This window comes from Nicotiana tabacum, chromosome 6 (genome assembly GCF_000715075.1).
Source record: "Nicotiana tabacum cultivar K326 chromosome 6, ASM71507v2, whole genome shotgun sequence".
Lineage (NCBI taxonomy): Eukaryota > Viridiplantae > Streptophyta > Magnoliopsida > Solanales > Solanaceae > Nicotiana > Nicotiana tabacum.
The window spans coordinates 162,140,912-162,157,462 of NC_134085.1; the positions used below are offsets into that span (position 1 = coordinate 162,140,912).

Genomic DNA, 16,551 nt, shown 5'->3' on the forward strand with positions numbered 1-16,551 from the left:
TATACTGCGTTTTAAGTAAAATGCAGTATAATACTGCGAACAGCTTTAATAAAATATAGTTGGGCCCAGCATCTTAGTAAAACGCAGTATAGTACTGCGAATTACGTATAAAAATATTTTTTTAAGTAAAACGCAGTACTATACTGCGAATTACTTTAACGGCAAAATTTCTGTTAAAGTAATTCGAGTCATTTATGTAACTTTTTTTTAAAGTAGTACAAAAGTATTTTTTGTACAAAAAATAATTAAAAAGGTTTAGGAGCTGTCACTCAGCAACACGACAAAACAGCCCTCTACTTTACCATTATAAAAATCCCCCGACTGAGTACTTTTTTGTTTTTGCATGTAAAAGTCAAAAAGCATAGCTACTATGGTCTACTCATACAGAAAATAATAATTGCATGTAAAAGGGAAAAGCAGAGCTACTATGCATACGTTGATTGATTATATCTAGAAATTCGAAGACTCAAGAAGCATATCAAAAAGGATTTAATTTAAAATTAAACTAATTCAAATAATTCTTATCACCTTATGCATGGGGCCCGTGAGAAGGAAGTGGAGATTAGCGCTAATGATCACGCTTATCTACAGTGTATGAGCTAGTGCTACAAAAAGGCACGGAGATGAAGGAAATGCGTGCCCTCGGAATACTATTTTGAGTTAATCTCTCTATTCTTCTTCTTCTTCTTCTTCTTTGAGATGGCTAACGAAAGCAAGGAGACCACAAGTACTGCCATGGAGATGAGGGAAATGCGTGCTCTAATCGGGAGGATATTCGGGGTATTGCGTGACAGACAGGACAAGTCTGATCAAGCAATTCTAGAGCTGAAGGAAACCGTTGAGTCGTTGAAGAATCAACAGAAAGGAAAAGAGGAATTCGAGCCCGAGAAACCTTCCGTGAATGCTTCCGGCTATGGCAACTCATCTACGCTTCAGGTACAATAAAAAACCCTATGGAGTTAAACTATAACTCCTTTTTTCATTCGCCTTCTCTAGATTTGACTTTCCAAAAGTTCTCTTGTAATGATTTGTAATATTGGCTCTATTTCTTTGTATTCATGTTTTAGGGACGCGGAAAAACCCTAACCACGAGTAAGGTTGTTGTTGACGTTCCAACTGTAGATCGTGTGACTACAGAGCAAGAAGAAATAACCATGAGGATATCAATGGATGCTGTAGTAGAATATTCTGAGCCATACAAAGGTTTCTCACGTGTGACTGGGTACCATGGGAAACGACCTGTGAATATCCTAATTGGTTTAGGGGGGAGTACTCACAATTTTATTGATGAATCCTTTGCAGATAAGTTAGGCTGTGACACATTTCCAATCAAGCCTCGATCTGTTAGCTCAGCTTTTGGTAATATGGTGACCTCCAGAGCATGCTACAATTTCCAATTGTTACTGCAAGGCGCCCTGTTTATTTTGGATTTATATCTACTTCCATTCTCGTCAAATTGTGAAATGGTACTAGGAGGCGAATGGCTAGCGACCATTGGGGGGCAATTTACTATGGATTCTAAGGGTATGGAGTTTTCCTACCAAGGTAAGAAACACTTTTTACCTTTCAAGAAATCAGCTGAACGCAATAAGTGCTAAGGGTCTTGACAAATTGGAAGTACTGATGCCTCTAGTTGACTGTTTTATATAGCTTTTTCCTAATGGGGACTTTAGGTTTGATCTCTCTGCTCTCTCCTTAAATTCCCTGCTATGTTTCTTAAGGATATGATTATGCTATTAAAGCTACTAGTTTATGGTTTGTACTATTTTCCTAACAGTTCTCCCTCTATGTGAAAGTAAACGAACTACTTGTAAGGTTATCTATCAATATTATATGTTTTTTGTGAGTTGGTTATACCAGTCTTGTTAGGTTATGCATTTCTTTGAATGTTTGCTTTTCCATCCTTCCCCTGCTTCTTGAGTTGTTGCAGTGTGATCTGCCATTTTTGCTATTTGTGGATTAATTATTGGTTGTTTGTTGAATTGTGTTTAGTTAAAAGTTATTTTAGATTTTCAAAACTCTCACATTTAGCTCTTGTAAATTATGAACAAGTCACCTTGACAACCATTTCCGATTTCCTGGCAGTCCAATAGCTTTTCTGATCTTTGGCCAAGGCATATTGTTATGTTTGTATAGGATGTTGGTACTTAGGACTATTATACAATATCTAATTCTTCTCCTACTTGCACTTTACAAAATGGTTCCTTGGAAACTGTATATCGGATAAGTTTAAAGCTTAATAAACTTCAGAATTCGCAGTGTCATGGTGATCTGTATATTTCACAAATTTTCCACTCACTTTTGTTATTAGGAATTTATAAAGTTGCATCGAATCAGTCTTGGACCAATTAGACATGGTAATTTAGAAAACAATTCATATTGCACTTGTGACGGTCATATACTAGCTTGATTGTCAAGGGGATGTGAGTTCATTTAGTAACATTTTCATGTGGCTCGTAGGATTTTGTCCCTCCAATAATTTTTCTTGCCCTCATGTTCATGAAGTTAGAACTACTCCCCAGGGCAGTGATATACCTCCAAAAATATTTATTCTGGAAAAGGAAATCAACAACTACAATGACAACCCATTAAATCTCACAAAGTGGGGTCTGGGAAGGATAGTGTGTACGCAGACCTTACCCTTACCTAATGGGGTAAAGACTGTGTTTTCGATAGACCCTCGGCTCACGGAACTAAAACAAGAAGAGACAATTCATCAGAGCAGAAACCATAGAAATAGTAATAGAAGCATAAAAAGCATAAAATAGATGACATGCAATAACAATACTCAATAATTAAAGCCCGAGGCTATGATAAACGGATGGAAAAGGAAATCAGGGTAGAAAAATTGCCTGCCATATTGGATTCAATAAATTGTAAAATTGACTTAAGATATGCCTCTTTGCTTTTTGTTTGCAACTCAAAAAAATTTGTGCTCTGGTCTCCTCATGCCAACAAAAATGAACTAATTGGCGGTGTACAGCAAACTTCTTTCTACTTTTCTTTTTGGATCTTTTTCCGGGTTTAATAGGTAAAGATGACAACCACCAAAGGTGCAAATATATTGACTCACGTCTAATGATACTCTAATTGGGAAAAAGGAACTGATTGGGTTGTGATGGCTAATATCACTGTTCTTGAGCTTTCTTCGGATGAGCAGACGTTAAAAAGATTTTTCTAATGGCCAAATATTTATTCTAAAGATATATACATCCAAAATCGAAGCAGGGATGAAGGACAAGAATACTATTTTCCCTAATCCAAACTAATTGGGTCAAATTCTTCAATGGTATACATCATCAACAACAACAAATCCAGTGCAATCCCACACGTGGGGTCTAGGGAGAGTAGTGTGTACGCAGACCATACTCCTACCTTTATCTACCTTATAAAGGTATGGAGATTATTTTCGAAAGACTCCCGACTCAAGAACGGTAAAAAGGAATAAACCAACATTAACAATGGCAAGGAAATAAGATAAAAGAAACAAATAGCACATCATGTAATAGCAGAGAAACTAGGAATACAAAGCTATATATAAGAGAAGTGATCGAATACAAAGCTATATATAAGAGAAGTGCGAAACTATCGGCAATATTGCCACATCGTCTAATCAGCAAGGAACTCGGAATAGGAGAATACAAGACTAGTACTAATAATACTAATACGACCAGAAGAGAATCTCAATTACCTGTCAGCCCACGAGCCTAACCGTCTACCTCCTTACCTCCCTCTCCGGTAAAAAGCCCTTGACATCCAAATGCTTCCACTTGTTTTTGTCTATGTTTGTGATGTCTCATTTTCTCTATTGCTCTCTTTCTTTCTACATCACTTTCACAACATAGTTTTTCCCCCAACCTTTTCACAACTGCGTATAGGAGAAATTTTGGCTTAGTTCTTCGAGTTTTCAGTTTAACTGTCAATTATATTTCTATATTAATTAGATACGATGGATATATCATTTCCTGTTGCACCACCTTCTACTCATTCATAACATGATTTTTCTTAGAAAATGAAATGATGTTATGTTTCCATCTGATATAACTTTCAGTTAAATAAATTTAAAAGGTTTACTTAGTTTTCGAATTAAAAAAATGCATATGAGAAACTTTTACTTAGTTTTCAAATCTATAAGTTTGGGCTTAACAATAAACAATGTATAGTTGTACATTCAAATTATAAGGTTGATATATCAGTTTATTTGGCACCATCTTTCTACTCATTACTAATAGGATTTCTCTTCTAAAATAAAAATGATACTTTCCATTTGATACAAGTTTAAAATGCTATACCAAGATACAAGCTTCTGTTTCATATTGCAAATTGAAGTTCAAAAGTCATTACTCACTCACAATTTACGCCGTTGGGTTTGGGATTATTATTAGTAGAATACAGCGTGGGAAAAATTAGACATTTCGATAAATTGATTTTACTTTGAGAGTCCAAGAAATTTTTAAGACACAATTAGCATATTAAAGGATTTAATTTAGGAACTAATTCTAAAGAAAATGCGCACGTGAGAAGGCGGTGGACGCTGGGGCTAGTACTACAAATACGCATTCTGCGCTCTGTAGTAGAGTACGAACCAAAAACCCTTTTCTCTCGATTCTTCTGCATTTCTTCTTCTTCGACGACGAGATGGTTAAAGGAAACAAGCAAACTACGAATACTGTCATGGAGATTAGGGAAATGCGTGCTCTTATCGAGAGGATGTTCGGAGAATTGAATGCCAGTGTTAACGATCAAAACCCCCATATTGATTCAAAGGAAGATGAAGAAACGAGAAAGAAGAAGATGAAGGAAGATGAGGAAACGAGAAAGAAGAAGATGAAGGAATAAAATAATAATTTCGGATGAATGGTGCACATGTGAATGACACATGGATATACTGCAAAGTAAATAAATATTCCTATACCCATTTCTATTCCTCACACCCATTCATTTAAAATGATACACATTTGAGATGAATGGGCCACACGTGAATACACATGGATATTGTACAATATAAATAAATATTCCCCACACCCATTCATTTAAAGTGATACACATTCCAAATGAATGGTGCACACGTGAATAGCACATGTATATAGTACAATGTAAAGGAATATTTTCGTTAGTTGGTTTTGCAAATAGCCAATAGGATTTAGTACAAGTGTATATGAATATTTATTTACATTCTTTGGTATCGGTACAGAGTTTTGTATAAAGGGACCAAGCTGTTAATAAGAAAACAGAGAAAATTTCTCAATTTCATTCTCTTTTCTTTCATGGTATCAGAGCAGATTTAAGCTCGATCCATTCACAAATCATCTCACGTTTCTATCTGATTTCTTCTCCCTTATCCATTTCTGGATTCAACCATGACTGGTACTGAAGTAACAGCTGCCATCACAGCACCTGGATCCACAACCAGTGCAGTCAACAATGACTCCAATCATCCCTATCAGTTGCACTCTTCTGATACTCCAGGTATGGGGCTTGTGAGTTCACCATTTGATGGAAGAGGATTTCCAGGATGGAAGAGGTCTATCCGCATTGCAATCTCAGCCAAGAACAAGCTTGGATTCATCAATGGATCTGTTGCTGAACCAGCAATGGATGATAAAGAATATCCATTGTGGAGTAGGTGCAATGACATGGTTACCTCTTGGTTGCTGAATTCTTTGACCAAAGAGATAGATGACAGTGTTATCTATTCAAGGACTGCTAAGGACCTTTGGAACAGTCTGGAACACAGGTTTGGACAGTCTAGTGGAGCAAAATTATACCATCTGCAGAAGAAAATTTCAAAAACATGCCAGGGAAACAACAGCATATCAAGTTATTTCACGACACTTAAGAGACAATGGGATGAGCTGGATTCACTTAATTCACACTTAGGGTGTAACTCTGCATGTGTTTGTGATGGTAAGAAGAAGTTGGCCAAGTTCATGGAGGACCAAAGAGTCATTCAATTCCTAATGGTACTAAATGATGCTTATGCACAAGCAAGGGGAAACATTCTCATGCTCAGCCCTATGCCTAGCATAGATCAATGTTACTCTCTTCTTTTACAAGATGAGAGCTAAAGGGAAATCTATACAAGTCCACAATACCCCACTGATGGGACTTCATTCATGGTAGGATCACAAAACAAATTTTCACAGAAAACCAACCTAGTGCAAAGAGGGTGGAATACTCAGTAAAAATCAAGAAACACACAACACAAGTCTAAGCCAAAGAAGTCTAAGTATAATCCTAATGTTACCTGCAGTCATTGCTCAAAGATAGGTCATGTAAGGGCTGATTGCTACAGACTTGTAAGGTTTCCTGATGAATTCCAATTTACCAAGGGTGGAAATTTTCAAGGAACAACAATCAAAACAAATGTTGTAATAACAGATCAGCAAACTGATGGAAAGTATTCTGAGGACAATGAAGGAATCCAAAACAGTCAGCCACAATTTTTCAGTAAGGAACAGGTCTCTGAGCTAGTAAACATAATCCGGCAGGTACAAATTGGAAATACAACAAATGCAAGCTCAAAAATTAGTGTCAATGTTGTTGCTGGTACTATACTCAAATATTCAGGAACATGAATTGCTGTTTTTAATACTAAAACCTGGAAATTGATTCTGGTGCCTCGGAACATATGTGTTTTGATTCCAAATCTTTCCTAAACCTATCACCCTTACCTGTGCCTTTACATATTAGTTTGCCTAATTCTTATCAACTATTTGTCACACATATAGGGGAGGTTTACATTCATCCTGATATGATTCTAAAAAGAGTACTTTATGTTCCATCTTTTAAGTATAACTTGTTATCTGTTCATAAGTTATGCTCTCAATTCAAATATAGCATCAACCTTACTTCTAGTGAATGTTTATTGCAGGTCCCTTTAATGAGGAGGGGACAAATTTTTGGTGAAGTAAGAGATGGATTATATCTACTCCGGCCTAGAACTACAGAGTCTAGAATTCTATTTAGTAAAGATGTAGTTTCCATTCCAAAAACTAAAGTTCCCTTTTCAATTCCAGTTCTAGCTAATGTCGTTCCTAATGTAACTCAATGACATGTAAGGTTGGGGCATTTGCCCTTTTCAGTAATGAAGAAGCTCAGTTTTATTCATTTTCCTTCAAATTTTCATAATGTGTGTGACATTTGTGCTAAAGCAAGGCAAACTAGGCTCCCTTTTCCCATTAGCCAAGTCAAAACATCATCTCCATTTGACCTCATTCATATAGATACTTGGGGTCCTTTCAAAGCTCCTACATACAATGGGTACAACTATTTTTTGACTATAGTTGATGATTTTAGTAGGGCTACTTGGACTTTTCTGTTGATGACCAAAAGTAATGTTTTTCCAACTTTGAAATCTTTCTTTTCTATGGTTGAAAGGCAGTTTAGCAAGAAGGTAAAAAGGGTGAGGTCAGATAATGCCTGGGAGTTGGGAAAGGGAACACAAGAATTCCAATTCTTTCAAGAACAAGGGATTCTTCATAAAACCTCTTGTGTGGCTACACCCCAACAGAATGGTGTAGTTGAGAGGAAACATAGACACCTTCTGGAAGTTGCCAGGGGGCTAATGTTCCAATCCAAAGTTTCTATTCAATATTGGGGAGAATGTATATTGACTGCAACATTTTTAATAAACAGGTTCCCTTCCAAGGTATTAAAAGGGAAAACGCCATATGAAGTTCTGTTCGGGAAAGCACCTACTTATGAGATTCTAAGGAGTTTTGGATGTTTGTGCTATGTGTCAACTCTGTCTCAACATAGAAGCAAATTTGATCCTAGAGCTAAACTTGTAGCAACCCCTTTGGAAGGGTACTACTTAGGAAAACAAATCTAATTTCCTACTTACAAAATATTAAAAGAGATATTAATAAAAATATTTAGAATAATTTTAGTAGCGGAAGTAGGTCCATGCGAAAAGGTTCAAAGTGCAATATATATTTCTTTTTTTGAAAATACACCATAATTTTATTTTAAATGAAATACAATGTCAAAATATTAACATATGGTGATATAACCCTTCTGGATTAATCAACAGATTAAAGCAACTTCCTAACAGATTTATACAATCATTCAAAATCACTACAAGTTTATATTGTACATAAATTTCAAACTATCGGGTATATATAAAAATCAAAGGAAACTAGTTTTCTCCTTTTCTACATATTTACAAAACAAAGTGTAAATTCAGCATATTACAAGACTTGAGTTATTAAAACACTCTAATACAATAAAATAGGTTACAAATTCAAGCTACAAGATTTTGGTCTTTAAAATCCAACAAGCCTCCAAATAACATAAGTGTGACATATATATATATATATATATATATATATATATATATATATATATCCTGTATATCCTGTATATCCTGTATATCATGTATATCATGTACATGTCCCAAAACTATGCAAACCAAGGTGCATATGCAAATATGATCTCCATAAATTCTCCCAAAGAGACTACTTCACCCTGGCCATCTTCAGATTTCATCCCGAACATTTCCTACGATAGAAAACAACTATCGCTAAGCATAAAGCTTAGTGGTGTATAAACTTTAGGCTTGGAGTCATTAAATTCTCCAATTTCCCCTTTTCAGTCATAGTTAGCTCAATTTAACATAATTTAAAACAAGTGAACAAATATATCAAACATACCAATATCAAACTTTGAAGTGTTTCCAAATATCAATAACAATGTTCAAGAGTCTAGAAAGTGTATACTATCAATTTAAGAGAGTATATCAAATATCCATTTTTCGCCCAATATGTACGTCATGCCATCACACTAAGCATAATCAGATACCAAGATGGACCGAAGTCCCAAATCAAGTAGGGGCAAAACCCAATAGACAAGAGAATCAAGAACCATATTAAAAATGGCTTCCTAGTTCGTACTTAACACGGACAAGTTCTATAATTCAAGATGAACTAACAAATCCAAAGTCAAGATGCCAAAAGATCCAAATCAAGAGGCATGCCAAGTGAGTGACCAAGTCACTGCCACAAGAAGGACAAAGTCCCAACAAGATAGCAAAATGATCAAACAATCCGTACGAATAGGCGATTTAGCAAATTTCTTACAAGACTTGATATAATACGAATATTACAATATAATTCGAAGACAAGAAAAATAAAATATCAGGTTATTTCAACATATTTCTAGCAAGCAAAAAGAGTACAAGTTTATACACAAACCTTGGTGTTTTACCACGAAACAGTTCAATCACAACTTGGGGACGTTCGAATCGTCTACGCCGTAAACAAACCAAATCTGTCCACTTCCTCAAACACTTCCCCTTTGATTTTTTTTTTCAAGGGTTTATATACCTTAAATACATAATCAAATATCTAAATAAGTTCAGTGATTTAACAAGTTAAACTAAATATGATCTTGGTGAAAATTACCCAAAAATGTTTGAAACAGAAATTCTGGACAGTATCACTGTTCCGAGTTGTGACTCAGTTGTGAAGATGTACACGGACAAACTAGACTTTCTGGTCTTCACAAAAGTTGTATATCTATGTCTTACCATTTCAGAACATCTTGAATCACCTCCATATCAATTTTGAACAAAAAGTTATGCTAAAATTACTAACAGCAGTACATGGAGTATTTCTAAAGCTGGAAATCTGGACAGCACCTGCCCTGTACTTTCTGTTCCTTTTTTAGGTAAATACCAACAAAACTAGATTTTGGTTCCTTCATAAAAGTTATAGATTTATGAGATACCTTTCCAGAAAGTTCTGGATCACTTAAATCGGAGCTCTGTACAAAAAGATATGTAGAAAAGTCTAGTAGGTGTCTAGTATAAAATCGAGTTTAGAAACTTACCAAGAGGAGCAACTTGATCTTCACCAAAAACGAATTTTGTGCGTTGATTTAGTCGAAATCCATGATTTTTTTCATGAAACTTCAGATTTTTCAAGTTTCTACGGAGGGGAAATATAGAGAGAGATAGAGAGAAGGAGGGATAGATAGAAAGAGAGAGATGGATTCTTTGTCTTGAAGAGTAGAAACAAAATGGTTACCCAACCACTAAATATTATTAGATAAATACAAAAGGTTGGAAACCAAAACTTAATTATATATTATATTTAATAACAACTAGTCAAAATAATATTAAGTGTTACATATAGCAACATCATGAAACTTCATTGCTAATATTAACACAACCTAAAGTAAGAAATTTTCATATATTGACCATTTCACATTTAAGAAGTGCAAAGTAAAATATTTTCTCGTTATAAAAATGCTCAATCAAGAATGCAAATATTATAAAAAATTTTGGGGTGTTACAACTCTATCCTCCTAAAAAATATTTCGTCTCGAAATTTACCTTGTACTAGTCCCGAAACAAATGTGGATATTGAACTCGCATATCCTCTTCTCGCTCCCAGGTAGCTTCTTCGCCTGAATGATTTCTCCAAAGAACCTTCACTAATGGGATTCTCTTATTTCTAAGCTCTTTTATCTCACGCGCTAAGATTTGGATTGGTTCTTCTTCATATGTCAAATCAGGATTAACCTCAATAGACTCAATAGGAAGAACATGAGATGGATCTGAGCGGTATTTTCGAAGCATAAAAACATGAAAGACGTTGTGGATCTTACCTAATTCAGGTGGCAAAGCTAGCTTATATGCAACCGGACCAATTTTCTCAAGTATTTCATAAGGTCCAATGAATCGAGGACTAAGTTTACCTTTTTGGCCAAATCTCATAATCTTCTTCCATGGAGAAACCTTTAAAAATACCTTATCGCCCACTTGATGCTCAATTTCACGCCTTTTAAGATCAGCATAGGACTTTTGTCTGTCTGAAGAAATTTTCAAACGATCCTTGATGATTTTTACCTTATCTTTAGTTTGTTGCACAATCTCAGGACCCACAAATTTTCTTTCACCAACATCATTCCAACAAAGAGGCGTTCTAAATTTTCTCCCAAATAAAGCTTCATAAGGAGGCATGCCTATACTTGATTGGTAGCTATTATTATAAGCAAATTCTATTAGGGCTAAGTGTTTGTCCCAACTACCCTTAAACTCAATAATGCAGGCTTGAAGCATATCCTCCAAGATTTGTATTACCCTTTCAAACTGGCCGTCCATTTGTGGATGGAAAGCGGTACTAAAATTCAACCTGGAACCCAAAGCTTCTTGCAAGCTAGACCAAAATATAGATGTAAACCTCGGATCTCTATCAGACACAATAGAAACAGGGATTCCATGCAGCTTCACAATCTCATTAATGTACAATTCTGCTAACGTTCAAGTGAGTAGTCCATTCTGATTGCCAAGAAATGAGCACTCTTAGTTAGTCTATCTACAATGACCCAAATTGCATCATGATTTCTTTGAGTGCGTGGAAGTCCAGAAACAAAGTCCAACATTATCCTTTCCCATTTCCATTCAGGTATTGACAAAGGTTGCAGGAGACCAGTTGGGACTTGATGTTCAGCCTTTATTTGTTGACATACCAAGCATTTAGAAATGAACTCTACAATGTCTTTCTTCATACCACTCCACAAATAGTGCTCCTTAATGGTCTGATACATTTTAGTACCTCCAGGATGCATTGCATAAGGTGAACTATGTGCTTCAACTAAGATCTGCTTTCTCAATTCATCTTCATTAGGAACACACAACCTATTTTTATAAAATAAGGTACCATCTTTCCTTAATGAAAAATTTGATTCTCTTCCATTTTGGACTTCTTCAACCCATTTCACAAGCTTCTCATCTAACTTTTGTGCTTCTTGGACTTGCTCAAGTAAGACTGGCTTGACTTGCAAATTAGCAATAATAGAACCATTAGAATTAAATGAAAGACAAACATTCATGGCTCTTAATTCAAGAAGCAAAGGTAATGTACTTAGAGTTAAATTTGCAAGGGAATTACGACTCAACGTATCTGCAACCACATTGGCTTTACCAGGATGATAATCAATCGTGCAATCATAATCTTTGATGAGTTCAAGCCATCTACGTTGTCTCAAGTTTAACTCTTTTTGTGTACCCAAGTACTTCAAACTCTTGTGATCAGTAAATATGTGACACTTCTCTCCGTATAAGTAATGCCTCCAAATTTTTAAGGCAAAAACAATGGCAGCAAGTTCAAGATTGTGAGTGGGATAATTCAACTCATGTGATTTCAACTTTCGAGAGGCATAAGCAATTACTTTCCCTTCTTGCATCAAAACACAACCCAAGCCACGAAGAGATGCATCACTGTATACCACATAATCTTTTCCTTCAGCTGGCAAAGAAAGTATTGGAGCTTGTGTCAATAAGGATTTGAGCTTTTCAAAGCTCTCTTGACACTTGTCATCCCATAAAAATTTGGCGTCTTTCCCCAAAATTTTGGTCAAGGGAGAAGCTATAATAGAGAAGCCCTTCACAAACCTTCTGTAGTATCCTGCTAATCCCAAGAAACTTCTTATCTCAGTTGGAATTTTAGGAGTTTCCAATCAACAATAGCTTGAATCTTACTAGGATCAACCTGCACACCTTCAGATGATACAATGTGCCCTAAAAAAGCCACTTCATTCAGCCAGAATTCACATTTGGAAAGCTTCGTGTAGAGTTGTCTCTCTTTCAGAATTTGCATGACAATTCGGATATGCTTATCATGATCTTCTCTATTCTTGGAATAGACTAAAATGTCATCAATAAACACCACCACAAATTGATCGAGATAAGGCTTGAATACACGGTTCATTAGATCTATAAATGCAGCAGGAGCATTTGTCAAACCAAATGGCATTACCAAAAATTCATAATGGCCATACCTGGTCCTAAAAGCAATTTTAGGAATATCTTGCTCCCTCACACGCAACTGATAATATCCAGACCTCAAGTCAATTTTTGAGAATAAGCGGGCACCCTTCAGTTGGACAAACAAGTCATCGATTCTAGGCAGTGGGTATTTGTTCTTGATTGTTACCTTGTTCAGCTGTCGGTAATCAATACAAAGCCTAAGAGTGCCATCTTTCTTTTTCACAAATAAAACAGGATCTCCCCAAGGTGAAATACTGGGACGGATAAAACCTTTCTCAAGAAGTTCTTGCAATTGAGCCTTCAACTCTTTTAATTCAGCTGGAGCCATTCTATAGAGAGTGATAGAAATAGGAGTAGTTCCAGGGACAAGATCTATAGGAAATTTAATCTCCCTTTCTGGAGGCAACCCAGGAAGATCATCAGGAAATACATCAGGAAAGTCGCACATAGTTGGTATGTCCTTAAGACTTGGACTCTCCAATCGTGTATCGACTATATGAGAAAGATAGGCATCACAACCTTGACAAATCATCTTCCTTGCCAAGACCGCAGAAATAATATTAGATGTCAATGATCTTTCTCCTTGAACTACTATGTGTGAATATGCAGAAGTTCTAAATGTCACTTGCTTCAACCTACAATCAACCAATGCATGGTGCCTATGGAGCCAATCCATGCCAACAATAACATTATAGTCTCGGAAGGGCATTTCAAGCAAGTCGACAGGGAATACCAGATTTTGATCATGAATGCACAATCTCGGTAAATCCTGTTAACAACGGCCTGATGACCTAATGGACTCGTGACCAGCACATCAAAGTCAAGTCTCACAGATTTAACAGTATCGGGAAATGCAAGTGATGAGCAAACATAAGAGTGCGAAGATCCAGGATGAAATAATGTAACAACAAATATGCCAAATAAGTGAAATTTACCAGCAACCACGTTCGGACCATCCTGGTCATTCTTCTGTCTCATAGCATAAACTCGTGCAGCAGCTCTCGACCCACTAGCCTGATTAGCTACACTCGAGCCCGCTGCTTGCATATTTCGAGGTCTAGCACTACTATTAGCTTGAGAATGAATAGTGACAGGCTTTTGAACTGATCCTTCTGTATGTGTATAAGAAAGAGGATTAGGATTAGGACAATCCTTCACTTTATGATCCATACTTCCACAATTAAAACAAGCACCAGAAGCTCGTCTACATGCACCATAATGATTCTTCCCGCACTGTGCACAAGTAGGTGTATGAGTTTTGCCTTGGCCATAACTTGGAGTACTGGCAGTAGAAAAATTTGACTTATTCTGCTTATGATGTAATGATTTATGTGTACTCTCGGTCTTGGAATAGTCAAACTTTCCCTTTTTGGATGGACCGCCATATTCTGAATTACCCTTCCTAAACTTGTTTTCTCTCCTACTAGCTTCTTCCTTGTCAATTCTTTCCCAAGTAAGTGCAGCTGAAATCAGCTTGGAAAAATCATCAAGTTGTAAGATTGTCACTGATTTTCGAATGTAACCATGCAAACCTTCTTCAAATCTTCTGCACTTGTCTCTTTCACCATCAATAATACCTTTAGCATAGCGAGAAAGCCTGAGAAAGTTTTGTTGATACTATGCAATAGACATACTCCCTTGTCTTAAATTCAGAAACTCTTTCTTTTTAGCATCACAATAGACAGGGGGAACATATTTTGCACGAAATGATTTCACAAAGTCATCCCAAGTCAGCACCGGAGGTTTCACTTTTGCATTTGGCATACTTACCCACCAATCATAGGCATCTTTTTGTAAAAGGGAGATAGCATACTTAAATTTTGCAGCATTAGTACACTCCAGTTGTTCAAAGACCCTCTCCATGCACTCGAGCCATTGTTCAGCTACCGTGGGATCTGTAGTGCCTTCAAATTCAACTCCGCCCATTTTTCTCATCTTTTCAAAATTCATTTCACTAGGTTCTGACATTGTCCCAGCTAAGTGACGAAAGAATTCAGCCATCTGCTGGAATGGAGGAGTCATAAATGGAGTATTATGACTCATTGCTCTTGGATTACTGCCCATTTCATTTTCACTAACACGAGGATGATTTAGGTCAGGCAAGGGTTCCTCATTTCCTCCCTGAAGGTGAGACATGACATTATACTGGGCCTGACTTTCATCAACGGATTCAACAGCTCTATTCGAAAAAGAGGTCATATTAAAAATCCTATAAAAGATAAGATCACACTGCATTAGGGACATGTACATGATGCATATGCACACAAAATACAATAAATTAAATTAAATTAAACAAGTATGCAAAAATTTATAAACTCCAAGTCATTTTAAAGAGAGGAAATAACAACAAATACTAGGTATTATCACAACAAAACAAATCCTAGAATCACAAACCGTGGCTCTGATACCAAAACTTGTAGCAACCCCTTTGGGAGGGTACTACTTAGGAAAACAAATCTAATTTCCTACTTACAAAATATTAAAAGAGATATTAATAAAAATATTTAGAATAATTTTAGTAGCGGAAGTAGGCCCATGCGAAAAGGTTCAAAGTGCAATATATATATTCTTTTTTGAAAATACACCATAATTTTATTTTAAATGAAATACAATGTCAAAATATTAACATATGGTGATATAACCCTTCTGGATAATCAACAGATTAAAGCAACTTCCTAACAGACTTATACAATCATTCAAAATCACTACAAGTTTATATTGTACATAAATTTCAAACTATCGGGTATATATAAAAAACAAAGGAAACTTGTTTTCTCCTTTTCTACATATTTACAAAACAAAGTGTAAATTCAGCATATCACAAGACTTGAGTTATTAAAACACCCTAATACAATAAAATAGGTTACAAATTTAAGCTACAAGATTTTGGTCTTTAAAATCCAACAAGCCTCCAAATAACATAAGTGTGACATACATACATATATATATATATATATATATATATATATATATATATATGTATATCCTGTATATCCTGTATATCCTATATATCATGCATATCATGTACATGTCCCAAAACTATGCAAACCAAGGTGCATATGCAAATGTGATCTCCATAAATTCTCCCAAAGAGACTACTTCACCCTGGCCATCTTCAGATTTCATCCCGAACATTTCCTACGATAGAAAACAACTATCGCTAAGCATAAAGCTTAGTGGTGTATAAACTTTAGGCTTGGAGTCATTAAATTCTCTAATTTCCCCTTTTCAGTCATAGTTAGCTCAATTTAACATAATTTAAAACAAGTGAACAAATATATCAAATATATCAATATCAAACTTTGAAGTGTTTCCAAATATCAATAACAATGTTCAAGAGTCTAGAAAGTGTATACTATCAATTTAAGAGAGTATACCAAATATCCATTTTTCGCCCAATATGTACGTCATGCCATCACACTAAGCATAATCAGATATCAAGATGGACCGAAGCCCCAAATCAAGTAGGGTCAAAACCCAATAGACAAGAGAATCAATAACCATATTAAAAATGGCTTCCAAGTTCGTACTTAACACGGACAAGTTCCATAATTCAAGATGAACTACAAATCCAAAGTCAAGATGGCAAAAGATCTAAATCAAGAGGCATGCCAAGTGAGTGACCAAGTCACTGCCACAAGAAGGACAAAGTCCCAACAAGAATGCAAAATGATCAAACAATCCGTACGAATGGGCGATTTAGCAAATTTCTTACAAGACTTGATATAATACGAATATAACAATATAATTCGAAGACAAGAAAAATAAAATATCAG

General features: G+C 35.8%; 2 protein-coding genes across 3 annotated transcripts in view; one reads left to right on the forward strand and one right to left on the reverse strand.

Annotated features, from left to right (window-relative positions):
• The window catches only part of LOC107793624 (uncharacterized), a 108,932-nt gene extending 107,078 nt beyond the window's left edge, over positions 1-1,854 (forward strand). The window contains exons 2-4 of one of the 2 annotated variants that reach the window (XM_075255750.1): positions 665-936; positions 1,068-1,203; positions 1,303-1,854. In XM_075255750.1, coding sequence (XP_075111851.1) covers positions 700-936; positions 1,068-1,203; positions 1,303-1,598 — 669 coding nt within the window. In that variant the 5' untranslated portion in view covers positions 665-699 and the 3' untranslated portion in view covers positions 1,599-1,854. Of the gene's footprint in view, positions 1-664; positions 937-1,067 lie in introns of both variants that reach the window. The other variant, XM_075255749.1, reaches the window with a different exon arrangement.
• Positions 1,855-11,259: 9,405 nt separating this feature from the next.
• Positions 11,260-14,974, reverse strand: LOC142182147 (uncharacterized). The gene is made up of 5 exons (XM_075256136.1): positions 14,433-14,974; positions 13,509-14,372; positions 13,074-13,410; positions 12,506-12,833; positions 11,260-12,413 (listed from the first exon to the last, which is right to left on the reverse strand). Exons 1-5 carry the CDS (start codon positions 14,972-14,974, stop codon positions 11,260-11,262), a joined length of 3,225 nt encoding a protein of 1,074 aa, XP_075112237.1.
• Positions 14,975-16,551: the final 1,577 nt, after the last annotated feature.